Source organism: Salvia miltiorrhiza, unplaced genomic scaffold, assembly GCF_028751815.1.
Source record: "Salvia miltiorrhiza cultivar Shanhuang (shh) unplaced genomic scaffold, IMPLAD_Smil_shh fragScaff_scaffold_178_2, whole genome shotgun sequence".
In the NCBI taxonomy this organism is placed as follows: Eukaryota; Viridiplantae; Streptophyta; class Magnoliopsida; order Lamiales; family Lamiaceae; genus Salvia; species Salvia miltiorrhiza.
In genome coordinates, this window is record NW_026651440.1 from 18,351 (window position 1) to 40,803 (window position 22,453).

A 22,453-nucleotide genomic window follows, 5' to 3' on the forward strand; every position below is an offset into this window, starting at 1 on the left:
GATTGACAATAACCCGTGACCTATCCACAGAGTTTCTAAACTGAGAAATGTTATATAACAGCTCTGGAAATGGGTTTACACTACCTTGTTCGATGGCTGTGATATCAGGGATCATTGCCTCGCACACAATTTCTCGACACTTCCAGCCCTGCGTTGTTTATGGGTATTCTCGAGATGAAGAACACGCGATAGCCGTGCATTTCATTTGTGGGAACCTTGAGAATAGGCCTTTTAGTTTCAATCTTAATTCCAGCTCTGCGTTTATTTTGTAAAGATTTTTTGAACAAAGGAGTGTGCTCGACAGCCTTGCACTTATTTTTGAAAATTACGGAACTGAGCTATTTCAGCTTTGGGAAAAGGGGCATAATGACTCAACTCAAAACGCCTAATGAATTGACTCGCAATTGTATGAGGTCAATTGCAGTGGAATAAGCTAACTCAAGTCGTCTCTCAAAGAAGGCTAAACAGGGTGTTTTCTCGTGTTGTACACAGATAACAGAAAATAAACCTAAACACTCTAATCAAGATTTTAGGGGCCGACTCTTTCTCTCTTTATCTAGTGCGTAATTAAAATAAAACATGTAAATTATCTAGGCAAGAAATAAAGTAAGTAAAATTATCTAGGCAAGAACTAAAATAATATGCCGGAAAAAAAAGCATGGAAATCTACGCTAGGGTTCTTGAGGAAAAACAATAATTCATTAAACTAATTGCGCAATATAAATAATAATTATCTAGACAGGGAAGAAATTAATAATAAGAATAAATATAAAGAGCATCCAGAAATAAATAAAAACTACGGTATTGAAATCATAAATCCAGAGTTTATCTAAGCAATAAATAAAAACTTACAGTAATTGATGATAACTGGAAAAGAATCTCTGACTACTAATTATTTTAGGTGTAAGACTGAAATAAGAAAATGAATAAACCCTAACTAAGAAACTGGCGTCTGGAACGATGGCTAGAACTGCGTCTGGGAAAGTGTAAGAGTGAGCATGCCCTAGGAAAATGAGAAGTCAACACTTTTATAACCCCTAAAGTAAAATGCATTTTTTCTTCTATTTTCTTAAAATAGAACACGCGATTAAAAGAAGGGCGTGAGAGAGAGAGAGCTTGGCCGCTGGAATTGTGGTTCGGGCGCGAGGTTTGAAAGCACTCGCCCGCTGGAATTTGAGGCTCGGGCGATAGGCAAGAAGCTTAGCCGCTAGGCCTTGAGCTCGATCGCTGGGAGGAGAGCACGCCTGCTGGGAAGCAAGGGGGCGCTGGGGGCGAGGAATCCCTTGACCGCTCGACTGAGCGCACAACGCTGGGTGTGGAAGGCCCTCGAGCGAGCGCGGGTGAGTGCGGGCAAGGAAGTTGTGTGAAGTTGATAATGTAACAAGGATATGTGAGTGGAGTTATGTGAATGCTATTATTAGAAATGAATGTAACATATTTTTTATAGATGAATGGAAAAAAAAAAGTTGGGATAATTTTTGTAGAGAGAGGGAGTATCTTTTAAAGATGGTAATTACATGCCTAAACAATCGCAGCTTGATAGAAAACCATACCACAAAGGGTGCCCTAAAGTGGATTTTGCTTTCATCCGTGTCATGTAAAACCCTAATCGTTGATACTCTGCAAATCCATTTGCAATCACCCACTACATTTGTTTCGCCTCGATACAACTTCAATCATTTCATTTCTTTCAATGCATCTAAAAGATTTCCGGAGAAATATAACGAAATCCCTGTTAAAATCCTCTCATACACCACCTTATTCCACAATTCTCACCCAATTAAATCCCACACAGAGCTACACATCACCCCTATATCGCCGAAATCACATCTTATTTCCCTCAAATCCTTTACTCCCAGTACATTTCCCACAAAAAACCCCAAGTTTTGCAGTGCAAAGGTGCAATTTTGTCAATGTTCCAGCGAGGGCGGTAACTGTTTGTAAAAATGCCCAAGTAAAGCTTAAAGCAGATTTTGAAACCGCGCAACAAGCAGAAGTGATCTGTAAGCTAGTATCCGCGATTGGGAATTCGCAAAATGTAGAAGCCGCCATGAATTCTGCTACTTCGACTGATTGTCTGTCTCCAAATGTGGTTCTTGAAGTGTTAAAGAGATTAAACAATGGTGGAATCATGGCGCTGTCCTTTTTCCGGTGGGCGGAGAAGAAAAAAGGTTTTCAGCACAGTTCAGAATGCTACAACTGTCTAATTGAGTCATTGGGGAAAATCAAACAGTTCAAAATGGTGTGGTTATTGGTGGATGAGATGAAACTGAAAGGCCTGCTTTGTGCTGACACATTTGCCCTGATTTCGCGGAGGCTAGCGAGGGCGAGGAAGGTAAAAGAGGCTATAGAGACGTTTGAGAGGATGGAGAGAAAGTATGGAATGAAGCCTGAGCTGCAGGACTACAATAGATTGCTCGACACATTAAGCAAATCTAGGCAAGTGGAGAGGGCCCAAATGGTGTTCGACAAATGGAAAAACACGAGGTTTATGCCCGACCTCAAATCATACACGATCATGTTGGAGGGGTGGGGTCAAGAGCGCAACTTCCTAAGGCTTGATGAGGTTTTTCGCGAGATGAAGGAGGATGGATTTGAGCCTGATGTTGTGACTTATGGGATTCTTATCAATGCTTACTGCAAAGGAGGAAAGTATGATGATGCTGTAAGATTATACTATGAGATGGAAGGAAAGAATATTAAGGCAACGCCTCATATATATTGTACCTTGATAAATGGTTTGGGGTCCGTAAAGAGGTTGAACGAAGCTGTCAAGTTCTACGAATTATGCAAGGGCAGCGGCTGTGATGTCGAGGCTCCCACATATAATGCTTTGGTGGGTGCTTATTGCAAGTCATGGAGGATGCATGATGCTTATAAGGTAGTTGATGAGATGAGGAAATGTGGAGTCGGGCCTAACACGCGAACATATGATATAATCCTTAATAATCTTGTAAAACTTCAGAGAAGCAAAGAGGCGTATGGTGTTTTTCAGAGGATGAAAGGGGAGATGGGGTGTGAGCCGAGTGTGAGCACATACGAGATCATGGTGAGGATGTTCTGCAACGAAGGGCGCACGGATATGGCAATGCAAATATGGGGGCAGATGAAGGCGAGGGGCGTGCTCCCGGGGATGCACATGTTTTCAGCATTGATTGATAGCTTATGCAATGAAAGGAGGATAGATGCTGCCTGCAAATATTTTCATGAGATGCTGGAAATGGGCGTGCGGCCTCCAGATCGCATGTTCAAGCAGCTGAAGCAGTTTCTTGTTAAAGAGGGGAAACAGACATTGTCATTATCTTTGCTCACAAAATTGAGAAGCTGAGGAAATCCCCTTTTGTTGGTTGATTTCATGTTGTGCTATACACTAATTTAACTCATTAGGTTATATTAATTCTTGCTTTCTGTTTCCCAAAATGAGACTTTGCCAATGACAATCTTGATTCTTGAAATCAATTCCTCATGCTCTGAAAATGAGTAGATGCATTGTATTGCATTTGACCTAAAGAATACTAATACAGAACAACAAATGCAAATATCAAAACCTCAACAATGGCAGTATGTGTTTATACAAGAAACAAGAGGATGAGTAAAAAAAAGTGAAAAAGTTGGCATCTTTGGTAGGTCAGCTTTGTTGCGCCGGAAACTCCTCCAGCAACTCTTGGTCGGCGTCTAGCTCCGGCAGCGCAATGACCCCTTTGATCCCATGAATGACCAGCCTCTCACTCTCATACATGTCTGGAAACGCAATCTCAACCCCATTGACCATCAACATCTGATCGTCTCTATCCTTGCTGATATTCAAAGCAAACCCCTTGACATTCAAGATTGGTGCCGTGCTACCGTCGGATCCTTCAAGATCAAGCCACCCCATTTTGCAGGGCGCCACGTGCCTCGTCAGCAGGGAGGAGTACTCAAGAAAATCCCCAGAAAACTCCACCAGTTCTTGATCGGCCGGCGCGAACACAGTCCAGTCATCGCCGCCGCGGTCGTCGAGGAACCCGAGAAGCTGCAGCTCAAGAAAGGAGGCCATGATGGAGTGCCCCCTCGTCTTGAGAACTCCGGCAGCATCGCGGAAGCGGGAGAGCGTCTCCAGCTTGGTGCAGCGCAAGAATTCGGGTTTGGGCGCGGGGATGGAGAAGGGGAGGGTGAAGTTGAGATCGAAGAAATCGTCGACGGCGTAGACCAGGACGAAGCCGTCGTCGAGGAGCGGGACGCCGGAGACGCCGACGTTGTGGATGGAGATCTTGTGGGATTGGATGGAGGTGACGATGAGGTGTTTGGAGGGGGAGAGGGAGGGGATGGGGGTGGAGAAGGGGAAGGAGAGGAGAGCGGCGGGGGAGAGGGACACGGGGGAGAAGTGGAGGAGGAGATGAGCGAGAGAGGGCTGACCGCCGGAGCTGAAGGAGGCGTCGGGAGGGGAGAATATGGTCAGAGGACTCGACGGGAGCTTGATCTCTTCCAGGGTCAATGACATGGCCATGTACCCCGAGTTCGCCAGAGTCTCCACCGCATCCGACAACGAAGAAGGAGGCGGCGGCGGCGGCGGAGGAAGCGGAGCCGGAGATGGTTGGGCGGCGGTAGAGAGGGCGAAGAGGAAGAGGAGTGGAAGGACTAGTTTCAGAGACGCCATAGCTCTCTCATGTTTCAGCTAACTGCTTTCATATTGTGGATTTCGCGGGAGGGGACACGTGGAATTCTTCTATTGGACATCTCTCTAACTGACAATAATATGCAGTCTACTCTTTCCCAACAAAATATTTTCTTAGATTAGTTTTTTTTTTTTAATTGTTAGTTAACTTCATTTTATTACTTTTTCCCGAATTTAAACGTGACGTATTCTTATTTTATTTCAGTAATTAATGAACAATAACACATGTTTTTAAAATAAAGTTATGTAAATATAAGGGGTTATTGCCATAAAATACATAGAGTTTGTTAATTTTCTAGTTTATATCATGACCTTTTTCTTTGGCCAAAAAATACATGAATTTATGATTGACTCTTAAATATCCCATAAGTTGTAATTTCGTCCAAACTAATCTGAGGTGGCTGCCGGAATTGCCAAATCATACATACACACACTTTTTTTTCTCTCTCTCTCTCTCTCACACACACACACACACACACACAAACACACGCACACACCCACTGCGCCACACACGCGCAGCCCCTCCCCCTTCTTCCTTCTCCGGCGACGGTAGCGTCGTCGCCGCCGCCGCCGCCGCGCGCCCTCTCATCCCTTAACCATCCCCTGTCTCTCTCTCTCTCTCACCGTCTCTCTCTCTTTCTCTCTCTCTCTCACACACACACACACACACACAAACATACGCACACACCCACTGCACCACACACACACGCGCGCGTAATCCCTCCCCCTTCTTCCTTCTCCGGCGACGGTAGCGCCGCTGCCGCCCTCTCATCCCTTAACCATCCCCTCTTCTCTCTCTCTCTCACCATCTCCCCCACCAGCAATTTCTTCAAAAACTCAACAAAAACCACCAATTTCACCATGCTCAATTATAGATCTGCAAATTGGAAAACTTGGGTGAAGGCGGCAGAGATCGAGAGGGGAAGTGGTGGCAGCTGGGTTGGGGAAAGGGGAAGGCTCCGCCCGCCGGCGGGGGTGGGCGAATCCAGTCTTGTCTCGCCGTGAATTGAAGGAGAAATGGCGTTTGGACGGCGACGCCGGGCAGGAGAAGATGGTGACGGGCGGCCAAGATCGCGCGGCGCGGTAGCGGCTGGGCGCGGTGAGGAGCGTGACAGAGGGTGGTGAGAAATGAGGGAATGGAGATAGGTCGAAGGGGGAAGAGAGAGGAGGCAGGGCCGCCGGCGGACGCTGTCGTCCGGTGACGGCGGCAGGAGGAGGACCGAGGGAGAGAGAAGGTGGGGAGTGAGGGGCAGCTGCTGTGTGAGGGGGATTGGGGTTGGAGGCAGGGATGAAAGGGGACGGTGTGGGTGGGTGGGTGGGGGGAGTGGCAACTGGCAACACATCATCATTCTCAAATAAATTAAATGCCACGTCACTGCCACATAAGCCACGTAAATGACACATAAGTTTCGATTTCGCCGGAGATACTCGCCGTGGGATTTTTACCAACAAATCATAAATTCATGTATTTTTTGGCCAAAAAAAAAGGTTATGATATAAACTAGAAAATTAACAAACTTGATGTATTTTATGGCAATAACCCCTAAATATAATGTATAAATAATTTTATGTTTCATGCTTTCAATTTTATTTCATACCCAGAAAAAGGGGTCAAATCGAAAGAGAATGGGCCACCGCAGGAGACCCATTAGGCCCAATATGTTGCTCTTAACCAAGCCCGGTATTTTACAATGTTCGTCTGCATATTATATAATTATCAAATTTATACTTAAAATTATTAACAAAATTTATATATAATACTCCCTCCGTCCGCCAAAAGTATTCCACTTTGGCCGGGCACGGAGTTTAATAAAATGTGTGATGATGTTGATGTAGTGGAGAAAGGGCCCACCACTTTATGAGATGTGTGGTTGAGATTGAATTTGGGGTGGGTTTTTTGTAAATAAAGAGTGTTTGTAAGGATAAAATATAAAGGTGGATGGTGGGACCATGGCTTAAAAAGGAAAGTGGAATACTTTTTGCGGACGCCAAATATAGTAATTGTGGAATACTTTTGGCGGACGGAGGGAGTAATTAATTTACGTCGAAATTCGACGGGCAACATTTTTGAATGAAAATAATTAACTCTGTATTAATTAAATCGCTAATTAACTCTTTTTGTTATAAGAAAATAATTAATATATTTATTATTTTGAATGAAATAATTTATTTTTAAAATAAAATAATCAATATTTTAAATATAAATATAAATTTAGAAAGTTCGTATATGTTCAATTAAGCTCGCAGCCTCAAAATATTCGATAAATAAAGTTTAGAATTCAACTCGATACTAAACAAATCAAACTTGAGCACATTACTATTTAATTCGACTCGATTATATTCGATTCGATACTAAATAAAGTTAGTAATATCCTATAATAACCCGAATATGCTTAAATTTATTAAATATCTAAGTAATCAAATATAATGTATTACGATAATTAGTTATCTATCTCAATAAAAACTCATAACATTTAAAAATAAACATTAACAATAAATAATAAAAGATTAATAAATAGAGAAAATTTCACGTAAGTATGTAGATAATATTTTATTTAGATTCTACAATTAGTGAAGTCTTCAGCAAAAAATAAATGTGGATTCCTTAACATTTATATGTGTGTTTTAACAATAAATACTATGAATAATAAAAAAATATATAATTTATACACTCATTTAAAACTTATATATTTTTACTCGTGTCAAACCCAATTTAAAAGTAATTTTAATTATTCGCCCGTCCAAACTGACAAACATATGAAAGAGAGTAACTCTCTTTCCAAACATATATAATAATATCTGTTAGAGGAGCTGCTGTCTGCGCAGTGTGGGCATACCGGCTGACTGCCGGATATTTTTGGTGTAAAACGACGCACCAAATTTTGGCGCCGTTGCCGGGGATCGGTTTTTAAGTAGTAATTTTCCTATTTTTCGATTTGCTTTATTTTATTTTATTTTTGTTTGATGTTGATTTAGAGTTGAAATTGAGATGTCTGAAGATGGGGATGATGACCGTGATGACATTCTGCCACCACCACCGTTGATAAGAGAGTTGGGCCGCCACAAGAGAAATCATCCATTATGCATTGTGTTGCCCACGATTAATCAAAATGCTGAAATCAAACCTGACTTCATTCAAGTTCTTCCAAAATTCAGCGACTCACTTGGAGAGAGTGCACATAAACATCTTGCTGAATTTGATTTAGTTTGCATTACTTTACGCCCTCAAGGTTTTACTGAAGATCATTTAAGATTATTAACTTTTCCTCATACATTGCAGGGTAGAGCTCGAGATTGGTTGTTTGATCTATCACCTAGCTCAATCAGAACTTGGAACGACTTAGAGGAGCAGTTAAATTTGATTATGACAACATGGCAAACCGAATGTTAAGAAGTCAAGTATGCATAACACTCATCAAAAACAAGTAAGGAGCATTCAAATTGTTGCTCTATGGCTCAATCTTCACTATATGAGTGGCTTTCAACGAAAATGATCAATTTGCACATTCGTCATCCTCAAACACATATGGGTTTCAACACATTTTTGTATCATCCAAGAAAACAACAAAACAATCCATATCAATATGCTCATCCTAACAAATCAAAATGCCCGCATGAAAAGTTTCCATAGACAAACTAAAAAGAAAAACTAAAGAAAACGAGCACACAGACTTAAGACAAAAGACACAAAAACTCCCCCACACTTAGACAACACAATGTCCTCATTGTGTGGGGAAAAACTAACGACAAAAACACAAAACAAATAAAGCATAAAAGAAAAGAAAAGAAAATAAAATAAAATAAAAATGAAAGAAACTAACAGAACTTCCCTGAAACTGGATCAATCATCAGGTGGTTTCAATTTTCGCTTTGGCAGTTTCACAATTGAAGGCACAATCTGTCCAGTGCTGGTCGGTATGGGCATACCGCGCGATAGATGCCAAGTGTGAATTTTATTGGTGGAGTTCGACTGCACTTTACACCCTTGAATTTCATCATAATATTCTGGTGGTTCTTTATTCATCGTGAATATTTCCAGAATCTCCTTGCCACATTCTTTTTCCTTATTTTGGGCCAACCTGAAAGGAAAAGCGAAAGGAATTAGTGTTTTAGAATTAGAAATTTTAGATTCAACACTTACCTCGGAAGAAGAGAGATTTTCATATTGTTGTGCCTCTTCGACAAATTCATCATTTTGCGCACTTTCTTGCTCTTCTTTCTCATTTTCATCTTCTATGGGCTTTGGATCAAAGAAATATTCCTCACTCATGAAATTCACAGCATAAACATATTCCTTGGGATGTACTTCTTGAGATGGAAGTTTTCCATGATTGGCTTGCAACTTGTTCACTTGAGTGGTGAGTTGAGTGATCTGTGTGCCCATACTACCCAACGCAGCCTGCGTCTCTTGCTGGAAAGCTTGCTGACTTTGTACTAGATTATTAATAATCTGACTGCTCTGTTCCAGACTTTTAAGAATATCACTCATACTGGGCTCTGGGCGGTCGGTATGGGCATAGCGCCTAGCCTGCGGCTGTGCGCTGGTGAAAAATTCAGGCAAATGATTCCAGCTGAAATTTGGATGATTATCCTTCTGAATTTGAGCTCCAACAAAGCCTCTAACTAAGGAAGTTAGAGCATCGAGTTTCTCATTCACACATACATCTTCTGCTATGTTGACGGGCATTTACGTATCATCATCCTCATCTTCATATTGTTGACCATTGGAGACCATATCAAAAATCAATTATTTTGCTTCATCCAAGGTCTTGTTGGTCAAACTTCCAACACAAGCAGCATCAACAATCCTCCTGTCAAAAGAAGACATACCACGATAAAAATAATTAATGAGCAACTGATAATCAAAAAATCCGTGGTTAGGACATCTATGACACAATTGTTGAAATCTCTCCCAATAATCAGACAAGCACTCTCTTTGCCTCTGCTTAATGCTACTAATAGCTATTCTTAGAATTGCAGCCTTTGATTCTGGAAAGAATTTACGCAAAAACTGCTCCTCTAAGTCGTTCCAAGTTCTGATTGAGCTAGGTGATAGATCAAACAACCAATCTCGAGCTCTACCCTGCAATGTATGAGGAAAAGTTAATAATCTTAAATGATCTTCAGTAAAACCTTGAGGGCGTAAAGTAATGCAAACTAAATCAAATTCAGCAAGATGTTTATGTGCACTCTCTCCAAGTGAGTCGCTGAATTTTGGAAGAACTTGAATGAAGTCAGGTTTGATTTCAGCATTTTGATTAATCGTGGGCAACACAATGCATAATGGATGATTTCTCTTGTGGCGGCCCAACTATCTTATCAACGGTGGTGGCGGCAGAATGTCATCACGGTCATCATCCCCATCTTCAGACATCTCAATTTCAACTCTAAATCAACATCAAACAAAAATAAAATAAAATAAAATAAAGCAAATCGAAAAATAGGAAAATTACTACTTAAAAACCGATCCCCGGCAACGGCGCCAAAATTTGGTGCGTCGTTTTACACCAAAAATATCCGACAGTCAGCCGATATGCCCACACTGCGCAGATAGAAGCAAGCAAAATCGTCTCCCAAGGGATCGGCGAGAATTCTCCTAAAATTTAACCTGCAAAGTAACTCAACAAACGAAATTTATTGAAAAATATGAGAAAATACTAAATATAAAAATAAATAAATAAAATCCAAAAGAATTGCATGGTTCTAATACTAAATAAATAAATAGAAAAATCAAACAATTAATAAAGAATTCCAGCAATCAATTAATTCCCCCTTAGCTTAATTATTCCGATCATTGATGCAAATATAACTTTAATTCATGCAAGCAAACCAGTTATAATCACCGAAGACGCTTCTGACGTGATCTTATTTCTCCTTAATTATTCGGTAACTAGGAAGACGCTTCACTGATTACTACCCTAATCGACTGACAACCGTAAGAGACGCTCTATAGGTTTAATGAGCCGACAACATTAATTTCTAGAGAAACCCGATTCAAAACCAATAAACTATGACGCAGGATTATTGAATTAAGACTGCTTTTCCCTTGACCCTGATGTGTCAATTTACCACTAATCAAACCTAAACCACAATTACGGATGGCCGGTTCAATTGGCTGTATAATTAATTCTAACCCACTAAATATTGCGCACTACCTAATGGATTAAAATAATTAATATCGATAAACACAGAGAATCACAGATACAAGCATAAAATAAAGTATAAGAACAAATTAAATCTCACAGAATAATCTTGCTAGTGCTTTCCTAATCGCTGCTGGAATAAACGAAATTAGTTAAAACTCATAAGAAAATAAAACAAGAAAAATAAAAATAATAAATTGCGAAGAATAAAAGAAAAGAAAAAAACTTGAATTAATTTGCTGAAAAATCACGTCCCAGCTGCTCTGTTCCAAGTTGGTGTGAACAAAAGGTATATATATATAAAAACTAACTAACCTAATCTAATAACTAAAGTGGCGTAAAGCCCTAAGTAATAAATGCCTAATCTAATCTAATGGAATTGAAAAGTGGCGCATGGGCCTAATAAAAGAATAATTAAAACTTCAGCCCACATTCCAACCGCCTAATCTCTCGTGAATTCAGTTCTGGCGGCAATCCAGACGGTATGGGCACACCGCACAGCAAACGCGTACAACTTTCTCTTTATAGCTTCACGACTTAATAAACTCTTCCCAAAACTGAACTTTTTCTCCAAAAGCTATCAAAAACCATCAAAAATATTTATTAGTTCCACAATTAACTCCAAAAGATAATAATAAGCAGGAACTATGCATTAAAATCAATCAAAAATATTCAAAATATACGTATAAAATACGCCCAATCATATCCGAACACATTTAAATTTTATAAAATATATTAATAAACAATATAAATTATTATAGTTATTGATTATCTAACTCAATAAAAGCTTTACAATCAATATGTTTGTTTTGGACATTATAAAGTATACATTTATAATAAACAACATAAATTATAAAAGATTAAAAAATAATTTATAATAAATCTAGAAATTATATATTATACGAAATCTTTTTAGAATTTATATACCAGTCATGTCGTAAACCCAATTCAAAAGTATTTTTACTACCAGTTCCCGTCAAAACATGTATAGTAATATCCGCTAATTTTTCTCAAACTCGTTTAAGTCTATAAATATCTTGTCAAATATAAGTTGTTACAATATAATTTAGAAAAATAAGCACAAAACATAGACAAAAAGTCACATAAAATTGGACTCATAATCGTATTATATATAAGATGTACATTATTAACCAAATATCCCAAAGCTGTAGAATATTAATATAATGATTGTTAGATATTTAATGGTTTTTAGATATGAAAATTGATTAAAAATTTAGAAAAAAAATAAGAATGAATGATAATTGAGGAAAATTAGAATGAAGTGATTATACGACGCCATGTAGGATAAGATTTATTTTGCTATTATATATATATATATATAGATTAATTATTAATTTTAGTAGATAAATATAAGAGTCACTCCCTCCGTCCCATCTTTTAGTATCCAACTTCCCTTTTTTGGTCGTCCCATATTTTAGTATTCATTTCTATTTTAAGTAAAAGTAGGTGGGACCCTTACTCCACTTTAATTATTTTAACACTCACATAAAATGTGGGAGTCTTATTCCACTCACAACACACAATCACTTTATTAAAACTCGTGTCACTCTCAATTGGATACTAAAAGCCGGGACGGAGGGAGAAGTAAATTAAAAATTTACCCACTCAAATAAAAACTTTAAAAATTACCCATTTTTTGTGTTAAATGACTAAACTTCTCATAAGATTAAAATTTAAAAAATACTCATTAATATATCATCACAAATACACTACACATTTTCGAAAAATATATCACAACTCTCTCTCTCCTCTTCGTGCGTGTCCTGCTAAATGCTATGAAATTAGTGCTGCGTTTGAATGATTTCTAGATAAGAGAGGTATAATTTGAGATTTTCATCTCCCCTACTGTGAAATTAGTGCTGCACCTTCGCATTTCACGCTACTCTCTCAATCTTCTTTTTTCGGCTCATAAGGTGCATACTTTCAAATTTATTAGAGATAAAGGTGATGAAAATGAAATTTGCTATAATAATTGTGGATACATTGTATTTTATCCAGTAATATTGTGGATTATTTGATGATTTCTTTCTTTTTTTTTTTTTTAGGATTTGAAGTTGATTTTCAAGACTTGAGAAATAAAAAATAAAAAAAATTGATTAATGTTCTTGAATTCACAATCAGATTTATGAATTCACAACTTTTTTTTATTAAATTGAGATTTTATTAAAAAAGAAAAAAGAAAGGGAACCTTAAAAAAACCCTTGAGAGCACAGAAAAGTAAACTAAGGGCCGAGCCTCGTTAAAACCTTTTTAAGGCAAACCCGAAAAGGAGAATCCTTAAAAAGGTAAAAGAGTACCCGTCTAAAAAAACCAAAACTGTGTAGGAGTGGAAGTGAGACAGTGATTTATGCTTAATTGTTCTAGATTTTAGGGTTTGCATGAGCTTATTTTAAGATAATCTTCTAGAAATTGGTGAGTTTTATGTGTTATTTTATGCTTTGCAGGAGATTTAGGTTTTATAGATGGAAGAGTGCAAATTTTGGGCTAGGAATCGTGTTTATGTGCATACTCTGGACTGCAGAGCTGAAAAGCCCGCAGCAGAGCTGAAGGCCCGCGCCAGAGTGTGAAAGCCCGCTGTAGAGCTGAAGGCCCGCATTACAGAGCAGAGCCGAAATCTCCAGAGCTGAACCTCCAGAGCAGAGCTGAATCTCCAGAGCCGAAATCTCCAGAGTAAACCCGGAAGACCAGAGTCAACCTTCCAGAGCTGACTTTTCAGCTCTGAACTATTCACCAGAGTCAACCTTCCAGAGCTGACTTTCCAGCTCTGAACTACTGATCGCTAATTTCTTAACAACAATAACTGCAACTAAACAGTGTAATCGTAGCACAGAAACAGCAAGTCGAGTATCGTATCCACAGGGACTATTATAACGAATCACTCTAAGTAATCCCGAGTAAACTCTAGTAGTATTCAGGCAAACTCCCAAAAAAATGAAGAGCAAAACTAAAATCCAAACAAAATAAAATAAAACAAAATAAAAACTCAAATAATAAAACGAACTCTGACCCTAGGGATGTACTATCGTTACTCAAACACATGCATTCAATCTATTAATTCAATTACCAATTTAATCCAATCCTAATGAAAGATCACTATATTATTCACAAGCTTCTCTAACGAACACCTGTGAACGTAGATTAATTTACCCCTTTTCACATTCAAGACTCCAAGGAATAAATTAACTCCAAATAGTACACAAAGAATAGCTTCCTATAGCTTCACCTGTCGCATTCAAGACTCAAGGCTAACACTATATCATGCAATCCTGAATCGGCTGAACAATTATCGCATTCAAGACTCAAACTGAACAGCTAGACATGTAAATTATTGATCGGGTAATTCACAAGAAAACAGGCACCAAGAATCATGAATCACAAGTTGGAGGGCAAATTGATATTAACAAATCAAACACACATATTAAATCAACTTTGTACAAACCCTAGGTTCAGATAAAAGAACTAGCCAGACATAGCAAAATAAAACATAAACATCATAAATAAGAAAGCAATAATAAAAACTGAATTAAATAAAACTGAAACAAAAATCTTGAATCTTCAATCCATATAGAAATCCAATCCAAGCTGTAAAAACTGGAAAGCAATAATAATCTAAAGCTATGAAACTGAAAAATAAAAGCTGGGAACCCCAGATAGGTCAAAAGAGGACCTATTTAAAGTGTCAGGGTAAAATACAGTGTGTTAGGTCCAGAGAGTATCGAATAGGTGTATGGGGGGGGAGGAATACACCTATGGGCTTTCAAATCTTCAATCAGAGGGATCTCAGTCAGAGATCAAAACGAAACTTTGCATGCAAACAGAGACTCTTGTTTTACTGAAAACAGTTTTGACCAAACAGGATTGACGACTGATACTGAAATCTCTTCAGTAAAGAGTTATCAGTTAAGTTGATGGAACTTAACTGATGCACGTAAGGGCTTCAGTCGTGTTTGCTAAGACAGAGATGATAACACTCTTCCTGACTATCAAAAGATAGATCAGTCAGACTGATATCATACGCAGCGGAAATTAAACTTAGTTTCGCAATAGCCTTGGTGGAGCACGTTGTTGGTTGTTAGGTTACTCTTTGCAGTTAATCAGTGTTCAGTTTATCAATTGAAATAACACAAGTAAGAATGTAAAACTGAAAGCTGTAAACAACACAAAGACTTTTACGTGGTTCGGAAAAACCCTTTCCTACATCCACGGTTGGTTGATCAGACCAACAATCCACTCCGCAGGTGCTTAACAGGTGCACTGCAAACCAAACCGTGTGCTTGCCGGGTGCACACAACCGTACCACTAAAGAAAACCCTTCTTCAGGACCCACGCTTCACTCGCGTCGGATTTATCTGCTCAGCACAACCCGTGCTAAGACTTCTCACTCAGAGTCAGAGTACCTTCCTGAACTCCGAATCACTCAAACACTCTTTTGGGGGGGAGGTTTGAACGAGTGCCAACTTCACTACAAAGAACAAGTTCTTTGAAGCAAGTTTGACCTTTGGCTTCTGGGTAAACAGAGGTTTGCCTAAGGTCTAAGAGAATATGTGTAATCAGCAGTGACTGATTTTGGCTTTGGAATTCTCTTCTTCGATTCAAGCTTTGGGGAGATTAAGCTTTAGGCTGAGTAGCAATTTCGGCAGAGCTTCAGCTTATGTCGTTGAATCGGTGAAGGTTGAAGTGACGTCTCTGAAAAGTAACCACCAGATAGGAATGACCTCTACAGAGATAAGGATATCCTGAGATCTCTGCATTTAATGCGACTGTACTTTGTGAGTACGTGGCTTCCTCTGAACGTTGGAAGATCAGTCCTAGGAGGAATGTTCAACTGATACTTGACTTTAGTATCAGTCCATTGCGCGTATTAAGTAATCAGTCTTCAACTGATTCTTCAACTGATACTTCAGTTGGTATCTGTAGTCTTCAGTCTTCAGTCCTTCATTCTTCAGTCTTCAGTCTTTGACACCGTAAGCTAAACTAGAACCGAACTCTAACACTTGAGTTCAAAGCAATTCTAGTCTATTACAATTAAGTTCTATGAATTTTGGTATCATCAAAACAAGGGTTAGGATATTCCACAAGGTTCCCAACAATTTCCCCCTTTTTGATGATGCCAAAACCACACAGCATTTCTAGACAACAAAAAGACTGAACTCACAGTACAAGTTCTAAACCTGGGGTGAAAATAGTTCCCCCTTAACAATAGAACCTAAAAACTTGTACTTAGAGTTAAGAACGAAACAGTTCTAAAAACAGAACTAGGAGAAGACAGAAAAACATAATCAGAGCCTGGACAAAGAGTCATTGTCTTCAGGTTGAGATAAAAAAGAAGTTCTTTTCATTAATAAAAGACTGATAAGCCATCAGTCGAGGTACAGAGCAAGACTTACATTGGAGTAAAAAAGAAAAACAAAAACATCATGGATAACCCATGGACTCCAGCAGTCTGCTTGGCTGCGCTTTGAACTTCTTGATCTTCATCTTCTGTCTTTGTGTCTTCATGTTCCTAAGCTTGTTCCACTCTCACTTGTTTTCCATTGATTTGAGGTCTTTACTGGAACGTCATCCTTACAACTTCTGGTGATCCTTTGCTGTCCCATCTACAGTCAAGAGTTAGAGGACATGAGCAACCTTAAGAAAGGTTTCTCTCTGACTTCTGATCTTTACCCTTTTTGGCAACATCAAAAAGAGAGCTGACGATGGAGGCAATGATCAGACGGTACCCAACTCCTAGTCTCAAAAGCTCGTGAGAAGATTCGAGAACAGGGTGAGTCCAGATATACAGAAGAGGAGGACGCCAGTGATGAGGTGAGGAGAGGAGGGAGACGGAGAAGGCGAAGGAGGACAAGAAAACGTAGAAGACGAAAGATAGAAGAAGGCTGCCTTGGAAAGAGGAGAGGGCTGCCTTATGAGGAGAAGGAAGAGTTGGTGAATTGGAAAGAAAGAGAGAAGGAAAGATGGGTGTGAGAAGGAAGAATCGAACCGGTGGCAGCTGAGAAGACTAACACCGTCGATTCGCCGGCACTGGGTCTTTGAAGAATAGACCTGGTGCGGCTGAAGATGCCGGCCAACAACGAGAGAGGCCTCGTTGTTTGTTGCGAGCCAGGGAGGAGTGCAATATATGCGATAAGGAAGATCTCCTCCAGAAGCTGTGAAGCTTCTTGGCGGCAGGCATGAGAATGGAAGACACTCGCTTCGCTAGATACAAGTGAGGGTAGAGCAAACTTTGACGTCGGAGAGACGTTGAGATCCAGTGGAAGGGTCCGGTTAAGACCAAGTATGTGAGCATCATTCTTCCACTCCATGACTTTGCAGTCATAGATTTCTCCTTTAGTCGGAACAATTTTTCTCTGTAACTTTTGGAAAGATTGAAAGTTTTTCTCACAGTGAAGGATGTGGAGAGTTGTTAGTTGATGCAGAAAAAATAGTGAAGACAACATGGTATTAATAGACAAGATGTGTACCACGTAAGAAGATGAAAAGTTTTTCGAAAACTGTGCCTAAAATGTATTTGAAGAAAATTTTCACGTCCGCCGTCACTGCAGGGGACTGAGACTTCAAAAAGTTGAGAGTTATCATTGCATTCTGTCATGTCAATGAGCTTCTCAAGAAATTTTATCACAGAGGCAAAGGGTTGGAAAGATTTTTGGCAAAAGATCAAGACAAGTTTAATCAAAACAGATTTTCCCTTTTAACACTCTTGTCCTTCTCGGATATTCCATTTTCCAACAATCAGTTAAAGTTTTTGAAAGAAACTGATCAGTTAGAGAAAGATTTTGAACTGAAACTCAAAACTCTGAACTGAAATAACTGATTTTAAAAGTAAGCTTTTTAAATACTTACTGATCGACTGAACATTGTAGTTGATAAACATGCATTTTTACCTCTTGGTATGTCATTTTTGATGGTTAGTTATGAGGTTTTTGTGTGTTTGATGGTTTATTTTGAGCTCATATTGCTTTTAGGTCAAGAACTTGTCACTCGCTTGTGTTTGAACGTATTTTCAGAAATAAGGAACAAGCATTTGGAAGATTTGTCTGAAATACAAGTTGTAGTTCATCTCGAGAGGAGTTCGTGAGCGCAAACGGTTCGTAAATCGGAGTTCGGACGAGGGAGAACGAGCCAAAACAAAATCACTGCGCAAGGCCGCGCGAGGTCGCGCGGTCCAGGCGCGCGGCCGCGCGACCCGGCCGCGCGACGATGGCAGAAGTTGCTGGACTGCTCACGCGGGCACAGCGCGCGGGCGCGCGAGAAGGCCGCGCGAGCTCGCGCGGTCCAGCCATGCGGCCGCGCGATCCGGCCGCGCGAGACGCCGAGTTTCCGCCCTAAATCCGTTTTTCAGCTTTTTTACGCGATTTTGAGTCCTACTTGACCTAGGACATATAAATACCACCCAAAAGCTTATTCCAAAGACCTTTTTATCATCTTTTATCATATTCTGACTTTTCCTGAGAGCTGTGAGACACGGAGCAAGAGCAAGACTGAAGAATCTCGACTTCTCTACGGTTTTTCATTGTTTAATGTTCATTAGTTTTATTGAGATTGTGATTGTTAGTCATATGTCTATGTGTGGCTAAATCCCTTTTCCCAGGGTTTAGGGAGTAAACATGATTCGAATTTCTGACTGTTGATTTAATTAACTGAGATTTATATTCCTTTCTATGTTCTTGTTATAACTGCTTGCTTTATTGCTTGATCACCAATTTAGCATTATCATAGGTTTTAATTTGAGATCGGGAGATGATAATTAATACCTGAACTAAGAACATAGAACATATTTATTTTAATTCTAAAGGGAATTAATAATTGTGAAGGCGTTAATCCTAGGAACTTTTAGGAGTTACATGTTAGAAGTGTGATCCGGGGACGGTAGCCTTGCATGTAATCAACGGTTTGTATGCCACGGGAGTGGGTATAGACTAGTCTTGAGATTGTCTTAGGAATTATCTCATTAATTGAATCAAACGTGTTAGATAAGAGAATCTGTTGAAACCTTTGCCTTGGGAAACTCTCTTTCTTCTGTTACTCCGCAATTTTCGCAGCTTGATTTCTTTTAGTGTTTCTTATTTCAATTTAAATTTGTTTTCAAAAATCAAAACTTTAATTTTCGTTCATCCAGATAGAGTAAAATAATTAAGAGTAGGAATTGATAATCATTAGTCTCTGTGGATTCGACCTTGTTTGCCACTATATACAATTGCACCCGTACACTTGCGGCGTGTAAATAAAATAGCGAACAAGTTTTTGGCGCCGTTGCCGGGGACTGATTTTTATCAGTACTATTCTGTTAATTGTTTGATACTACTCTGGATTTTTTTTTTTATTTCTGTTATTTATTTTTCTGTTCTTTATTTTTTCCTGCGGTTCTGATTCTTGCGTTGGAGTTTTTTTTTAGGTAGTGCATGAACACGCGATCTCAGAAGCTTCCTCTTGAAGATTTTGATCCTGAGATTGAAGCTACGCTCCGCCGCAAGAACAGCCAAGCAAAGCAAGATAATTTGGATTCTATGGCTACCGCAGAAGAAGTCCGTGCATTGAGAGAGCAGTTGCAGGCGGTGTTGGATGCTCAGAAAAATGCTGCTAAGCAGAAACAGCCGCCTATTGATGAGGCATTTACTCCACTGTACCAGTACCAAGAGCCGCCCAAAGTCAACGCGAATAACTTCGAGCTAAGGACTGGGCTGATTACTATGGTGCAGCAAAACCAGTATGGAGGTAAAGCCGTGGAGGACCCAAATGCGCATCTGGCGCAATTCTTGGAGTTGTGCAGCACTGTCAAGATGAACGGAGTCCCAGATGACATCATACGACTCCGCCTTTTCCCATTCTCACTCCGGGATAAGGCAAAGTCATGGTATCAAACTTTGCAGCTGGGAGCTAATCCGGTATGGGGGGATGTGGCGGATCGTTTCCTGCGGAAGTTCCATCCTCCCGGGCTCACATTGAAGCTAAAGATGGAGATTCTCCAATTCCAACAGTTTGATGGAGAGACACTAGCAGAGACATGGGAGAGATACCAAGAAAAGTTGAGAAAGTGCCCGTCCCATGGTTTCGATGAGGGGACTCTGGTGGTTATGTTCTATAACGCTTGTGGGGAGCGCACCAGGATGTTCATGGATACAGCTGCAGGGGGCTCATTGCTCAAGAAAGGGAGTTCTGAAGCTATGGAGATCATTGAGAGCATGGCCACCACGAGCTATCAATGGCCATCCGAGAGAGTTCACTTGAAGAAAGTTGCTGCTACCTCCAGTTCGGAGCCTATGGCGTTGATTTTGACTCAGCTGGCAGAGATGAACTCAAAGATCAAGGCTATGACTGTTGGCCATCCTGAGCCGGCTGTGGAGATCCCAACAGGCGTAGAAGACGTCAACTACATCAATGGCAGAAACTATGGGAACTATCAGCATGGACAACAGTTTCATCATGGAGGGCGTCCACATCCCAATTTGGCTTATGGGAATCCGAATAACGCGCTTCATGCTCCACCAGGATTCTCTGTCACCAATGGAGTCATCAATGATGAAAAGAAGCCTAATTTGGAAGAGCTGATGATGAAGTTCATCTCCAGGGCAGATGAGAGGATGGAAAAGCTGGAGTCCAATGCCGTTGCTGTGGGGACTCAAATGAAGATGTTCGAGACCCAATTGGGCCAAATAGCCACAGCCGTCAACAAACTCCAACAGTCGGGCAACCTCACAAACAATGCCAAGGTGAATGCAAAGGAGCAGTGCATGGCCATTGGGTTAAATAGTGAAGGCACCTCAGATTGCAGCCATGGATCTCGTGAGATGGAGAGACCAGAGCTATCGTGGAGAGTCTGGGAGGAAGGTCGACGACTTCCACCTCATCTGCGTCCTCCTGGGTGGTTGCCGTTTCCCCAGCGTCATTTTAAGATGGTTGATCTGCCGAGCGGGACTACACAGGAAGGGGCCATGACGGCAAAAGAGGAGAGCGCACGGCTGATTGAGGAAAAAGCTGAGGAGGTCACTGTTGAGGTTTCTGGCAGAAAGAAGGATGAAAAGCAAAAAGCTACTTCGCCAGCAACTGTGACTATACCTTTCCCTCAGCGCCATAAGAAAGAGAGGGTGAAACAGCAATTCTCCAAGTTTTTAGAGATCTTCAAGAAGCTGCACATCAATCTTCCATTGGTAGAGGCGCTGCAGGAGATGCCTCAGTATGCGAAATTCTTGAAGGACATCATCTCGAGGAAGAAGAGGCTGGGAGAGTTTGAGACGGTGAATCTCAATGAAGAATGCAGCGCAATCTTGCAGAGGAAGTTGCCGGCTAAGGTCAAAGATCCGGGCAGCTTCACACTTTCCTGCATTATTGGAGGCCAGCATTTCGGAAGGTCACTCTGCGACCTGGGGGCGAGCATAAATCTTATGCCTCTATCTGTTTTTCAACAGCTGGAAATTGGAGAGTTGAAGCCAACATCAATGAGGCTGCAGATGGCGGACAGGTCGGTCACCTACCCTCGTGGAATTGTGGAGAACGTACTCGTGAAGGTGGGGGATTTTATTTTCCCTGCAGATTTTGTGGTTCTAGACATTGAGGATGAGAACAAAATTCCACTGATTTTGGGGCGCCCGTTCCTTGCAACGGGAAGAGCTTTGATTGATGTGGAGAAAGGAGAGCTCACACTGCGAGTTCATGATGAGAGCTGAACTTTCCATGTCTATGAACCATGCCACATCCATAAAGATGAAGCGCCAAAGAAAGCAAAAGATCCGGGCAAAGTAAGAGTTGATGTTTTTAATATATTTGATGCGGATCCTTTTTCTTGGCAGGACCCAGGTGATCGGAAGTTTAAAGGAGAAGTGTTGGTTGAGAAGCATGAAGCAGGGAGCAGCTGTTCGCAGCACTGCTTGTACCAGCCTCCTTGATGAGTTTGCTGTTTTGTCGAGCTAACGACGTTAAAAATAGCGCTTATTGGGAGGCAACCCAATCTTGGTTAGTTCGTTTCTTTTCGTTTGATAGTTGTTTTCGTGTCCCACAAATCCTTTTCAAACTTATTCTCCTTAGTGGTGAATAAGTTTGGGGGGATGTGTCTTTGTGGGTGCACTTTTTATTTTAGTTGTTTGTGTTCTGTCGTTGAGTTTTCTCAGTCTTGCTTTGGTGGTTTCTTTGTGATGTACCTTGATGATGATGTGAGTAGTGTAGAGTTTGGTTGGATAATTGGTTCATGATGATTTCTGTGTAAAACTTGTGAAATTGCATGCATTTGTGTTGATATTGTTGAGATTGAGCATGATTGATGAATGATAAGCATGGTCTATATGTGCTTGCAATCAATGAAATAAGCTGTGAGATTTGAGCCTTGACTGTCACCATTTTACAGTCTTATTTCTTATTCTTGAGTGATTGTTCGAGCATTCTTGTGTCTCACTAGAACTTGTCTTGGTTTCTCCCTCGAGGTCACATAGTGTGCTTAATAATTTTGAGATGATAGAAGGCCATCTTTGCTAGCCTATTTATCCCATATTTGTCCTATATCTTTATATAATCCTAGTTCACCCCCTTTGAGCCTTATTGTCCATTTTATTTGGTTTAGCCTTGGGTGGGAGCTTGGAAATTGTTGATATGAGATAGTGGGCGTTGTGGAGATGTGTGACTATGAATTATGAATTTTGTTCTTGAT

General features: G+C 40.3%; 2 protein-coding genes across 2 annotated transcripts; one reads left to right on the plus strand and one right to left on the minus strand.

Annotated features, from left to right (window-relative positions):
- The first annotated feature begins 969 nt into the window (after positions 1–969).
- Positions 970–3,509, plus strand: LOC131002740 (pentatricopeptide repeat-containing protein At1g71060, mitochondrial-like). Its single transcript, XM_057929209.1, is given in 2 exon segments — positions 970–3,284; positions 3,287–3,509. Coding segments are annotated over 2 exon segments (1,656 nt in total). The 5' UTR covers positions 970–1,693; the 3' UTR covers positions 3,352–3,509.
- Positions 3,510–3,628: 119 nt separating this feature from the next.
- LOC131002741 (putative fasciclin-like arabinogalactan protein 20) lies at positions 3,629–4,847 on the minus strand. Its single transcript, XM_057929210.1, has one exon. The coding sequence runs from the start codon at positions 4,634–4,636 to the stop codon at positions 3,629–3,631; it is 1,008 nt and encodes a 335-aa protein (XP_057785193.1). The 5' UTR covers positions 4,637–4,847.
- Between the last annotated feature and the right edge of the window lie 17,606 nt (positions 4,848–22,453).